At 39.8% G+C, this 4,014-nt stretch overlaps 1 protein-coding gene across 1 annotated transcript; it reads left to right on the forward strand.

Moving 5' to 3' along the window:
* Window positions 1-279: 279 nt before the first annotated feature.
* LOC137940700 (IQ domain-containing protein IQM2-like) lies at window positions 280-2,901 on the forward strand. Its single transcript, XM_068785837.1, has 9 exons — window positions 280-767; window positions 865-979; window positions 1,059-1,124; window positions 1,212-1,300; window positions 1,384-1,471; window positions 1,551-1,697; window positions 1,793-1,885; window positions 1,971-2,072; window positions 2,170-2,901. The coding sequence occupies exons 1-9, from the start codon at window positions 280-282 to the stop codon at window positions 2,899-2,901; spliced, it is 1,920 nt and encodes a 639-aa protein (XP_068641938.1).
* Window positions 2,902-4,014: the final 1,113 nt, after the last annotated feature.

Raw genomic sequence — 4,014 nt, forward strand, 5'->3', positions numbered from 1 at the left:
CATCCAAAATGGCTACATCTTTCATCGTTTTTCTTGTTGGTGTCCGACATTTTGAAAATCTGGATTTTAGGACTCTCCGAGTTTTTTCTCCCCTTATCCGTAGTTTATGCAGCAAATCAACGTTATTGTATCAATGTTTTCGTTTTTTATGTGTTTTTGTATTGACAGGATTAAGAAACACATTCCGCCGTGTTGGTCGCCGGAGCCCCCAAGCAAGCAACCTTCTTAACGGACGTCTTCCAGTTTCAGACAGTAAATAGTCGCCTGCGATCGGACAGAATGGGAATATCGTTCTCCTGTTCGAGAGATGATTATGATGTATTCGACGAGAACTTTGAAGGTCTCATCCTGAGATCCATCAGTTTCAAGAGCGACGATGTGGAAACAACACTGAGATCCGTCAGTTTCAATGGGCGAGATTCAGAACCAACTATAGTGAATGCCTTTGGATCTGGAAAAATGATCATAGAAGGATCTGTGAGTTTTAAAGGAAGGGAGAAGGATCCCTTCCACTTGGAAACCATGATTTCGATTAAAACCCCTCGTTTCTCCGGAGATTGCGCGAACTTCACTAACTTCAAGGAGGCCACGGAGGTTGAATCTCCCCTATCAAAAGCTAATCCCTCCATAGAAAGGATTCCATTTACTCCGAACCTGAACCCAAGCAGCCCCAAATACAAAGCCGCTGTCAAATTGCAGAAAGTGTACAAGAGTTTCCGAACAAGGAGAAGACTTGCAGATTGCGCTGTTCTTGCAGAGCAGAAATGGTTTGTTTGTTAACCAATTTCATCTGGTTACGTTTCCATTATTCTCATCAATAGCAATTTGTGTCTTACAACTGTTATTTCTCGCAATCTGTTAAAGGTGGAAGCTGCTAGATTTTGCTGTCCTGAAACGAAGTTCAGTATCTTTTTTTGACATTGGGAGGCCAGAGTCTGCTGTTTCTCGCTGGTCGAGAGCAAGAACCAGGGCTGCTAAGGTGAAGACACGATTCCTCACACTCGTTGTTTGCTTATTTTTCATGTTCAGATCCTAAAAATGTATCACTTCTTTTGCAGGTGGGAAAGGGTCTGTCGAAGGATGAGAAGGCTCGGAAACTTGCACTCCAGCATTGGCTTGAGGCAGTAAGTGCTGGATTTCAAGATTCTCCTCTAAATTGCTCCATTAATTTACGATTAACTGTGTAAGATTGATGGTTATCGTATTGGCAGATTGACCCCCGCCATCGTTATGGACATAATCTCCATTTTTACTATGATAGTTGGCTCCGCTGTGAGAGTCGGCAACCCTTCTTCTACTGGTGAGTTCAACAAATTTTCTACTCGTTTATGGGAGCATCGTCTCCGATTCGAAACTTACAAGACAGGTTATACGAATTTACAGGCTGGATGTTGGAGAAGGGAGAGAGTGGAATCATGAAAAATGCCCTCGATCAAAGCTTCTGCAGCAGTGCATAAAATATTTGGGTCCAGTGAGTTTCTTTCTCTGGCTACTAGGCTTGGGTACAGATGAGGGTTTTCGTTTTAACTGGAGTTGCTTCTTCAATGCAGAAAGAAAGGGAGGAATATGAAGTTATAGTGGCGGAGGGAAAGCTTGTTTACAAGCAGAGCAGGCATGTAGTGGACACAATGGAAGGACCCAGAGATACCAAATGGATCTTTGTTCTGAGCACATCCAAATCTTTGTATGTTGGGCAGGTAAATTTTCAATTTGTAGAAGAAATGAACAAAATTTAGCTTTAGTTTCAGTTCATCTGGGTCATCGTCATCTTATGGCCTGCAACTCCTAGCAGAAAACGAAGGGCACATTTCAGCATTCCAGCTTTCTGGCGGGAGGAGCCACATCTGCAGCTGGAAGATTGGAAGTAGAAAAAGGAGTATTGAAGGTAATCAAAGTGTAGTTTTGGTGACTATCTACTGGTTTAGTCTTAAATTGTCAACTGAGAGAATGCTCCTGTTCTCTTTGATTAGTCTGTCTGGCCTCATAGCGGACATTACCGACCCACTGAAGAAAACTTTCAAGAATTCATCTCGTTTCTGAGAGAAAAGAAGGTGGATCTCACTGATGTCAAGGTATGTATTTATTTTCTGTATGTTCCTTCCTCTCTGTCTCTTCATTCACTTTCTTCTGGACAGAAATTGATTTTTATTGTCTTTTGACAATTTGCAGGATAGTCCACCAGACGAGGAAGAATCTTCATGGAGCGAACAGGGGAGCAGTCACATGGGTCTGAGGCGTGACTCCATGGAAACAGGCCTGAGTCAAGTTGTATCGGATTTAACAGCCAACAAATCGAAACCAGAGCTGCGAACAGCAACGAAAGCTTCTCCTACTCGAAGGAAGAAAACTGTCACAATTTCGATTCCCAAAAGGACGGATCTAATTGAAAAGCTACGAAACGAAGCTCAAAGCAGCAGCATCGACTACTCGGTCTTTGTGGATTCACAAACAGGTCCTACCGAGACAGCTGAACCATCATCCCCTCCCGAAGTATTCATGTCACCAAAGTGGAATTTGTTTGAGGAAGACAAAGAAGAAAAAGAAACTGTACCGACAGAATCAATACTGCGGAGAATCAATTCAAAGAAAGGAATGAAATCTTATCAACTGGGGAAGCAGTTGTCTTGTAAGTGGACAACAGGAGCAGGGCCTCGGATTGGGTGCGTAAGAGATTACCCAGCAGAGCTCCAGAAACAAGCTCTGGAGCAGATGTGCTTGTCCCCAAGAAGTGGCTCACATTCAATAACTGAATCTTGCCCTCAAGGTGTGGCAGCGTTTGGACGTTCAACAAATCATTATTCTCCCCGACCCATGATCGTAGCACAGTCAAGGAACTGTTCTTCTCCGCTGGGTTTGTCGAGTCCCTCTCCATTATCCATGTCGAGAGACTGCAGCTGTTAAAACACCCGCAGGAGCAGGATTCAGTTTTGGATGAAAGAAAGTCTCGCATCCATTCATTTATTCTTTCATGTTAGTACACAAGATATACAGCTTCATTTTATTCATTATTTTTTGCAGATTTAGTCGTGAATATTGGCATGAAATTGTAAAGGTTAGTGGGTCTTTTGAGCCCCTTTTAGTAGCTATTTTTTTTTATTTCATTCAATTGGATCTGGTGAAAGGTTCAAATATGTTCCTCATTATGGATTAGTATAGTATTAGACCCCTTAATCGGAATCCATCAAAATCTACCTTTTACTGTAGTTATAGTCAATAATTCGATAAAAAACAATTTTGAAAAAACTCTCTTAAGAGGAGTATTATTTTTTATTTCATTAAATTGGATCTGGTGAAAGGTTCAAATATGTTACTCATTATGGATTAGTAAGGCATTAGACCCCTTAATCCAAATCCATCAAAATCTACCTTTTATCATAGTTATAGTCAATAATTCGGTAAAAAACAGTTTCGAAAAAACTCTCTTAAGAGGACTATTATTTTTTATTTCATTCAATTGGAACTGGTTAAAGGTTCAAATATGTTCATCATTATGGATTAGTAAGGCATTAGACCCCTTAATCCGAATCCATCAAAATCTATCTTTAATCGCAATTATAGTCAATAATTCGGTAAACAACAGTTTCGAAGAAGCTCTCTTAAGAGGAGTATTAGTGTTTATTTCATTCAATTGGAATTGGTCAAAGGTTCAAATATGTTCATCATTATGGATTAGTAAGGCATTAGACCCCTTAATTCGAATCCATCAAAATCTATCTTTTATCGCAGTTATAGTCAATAATTCGGTAAAAAATAGTTTCAAATAAGCTCTCTTAAGAGGAGTATTAGTGTTTATTTCATTCAATTGGAACTGGTCAAAGGTTCAAATATGTTCATCATTATGGATTAGTAAGGCATTAGACCCCTTAATTTGAATCCATCAAAATCTATCTTTTATCGTAGTTATAGTCAATAATTCGGTAAAAAACAGTTTCGAAGAAGCTCTCTTAAGAGGAGTATTATTTTTTATTTCATTCAATTGGAACTAGTTAAAGGTTCAAATATGTTCATCATTAT

The sequence above is a fragment of the Aristolochia californica genome, unplaced genomic scaffold, assembly GCF_029961685.1.
Source record: "Aristolochia californica isolate CCGP_79_NKW_82.1479 unplaced genomic scaffold, dmAriCali1.0.hap1 SCAF_9, whole genome shotgun sequence".
In the NCBI taxonomy this organism is placed as follows: domain Eukaryota; kingdom Viridiplantae; phylum Streptophyta; class Magnoliopsida; order Piperales; family Aristolochiaceae; genus Aristolochia; species Aristolochia californica.

What these genes read in the sequence shown, in the direction of transcription:
- LOC137940700 (XM_068785837.1), top strand. Translation starts at nt 280, where the DNA reads ATGGGAATATCGTTCTCCTGTTCGAGAGATGATTATGATGTATTCGAC. An exon ending in CGGCAACCCTTCTTCTACTG is followed by an intron (nt 1,301 to 1,383) that starts GTGAGTTCAACA and finishes ACGAATTTACAG; the next exon opens with GCTGGATGTTGGAGAAGGGA. An exon ending in AATCTTTGTATGTTGGGCAG is followed by an intron (nt 1,698 to 1,792) that starts GTAAATTTTCAA and finishes AACTCCTAGCAG; the next exon opens with AAAACGAAGGGCACATTTCA.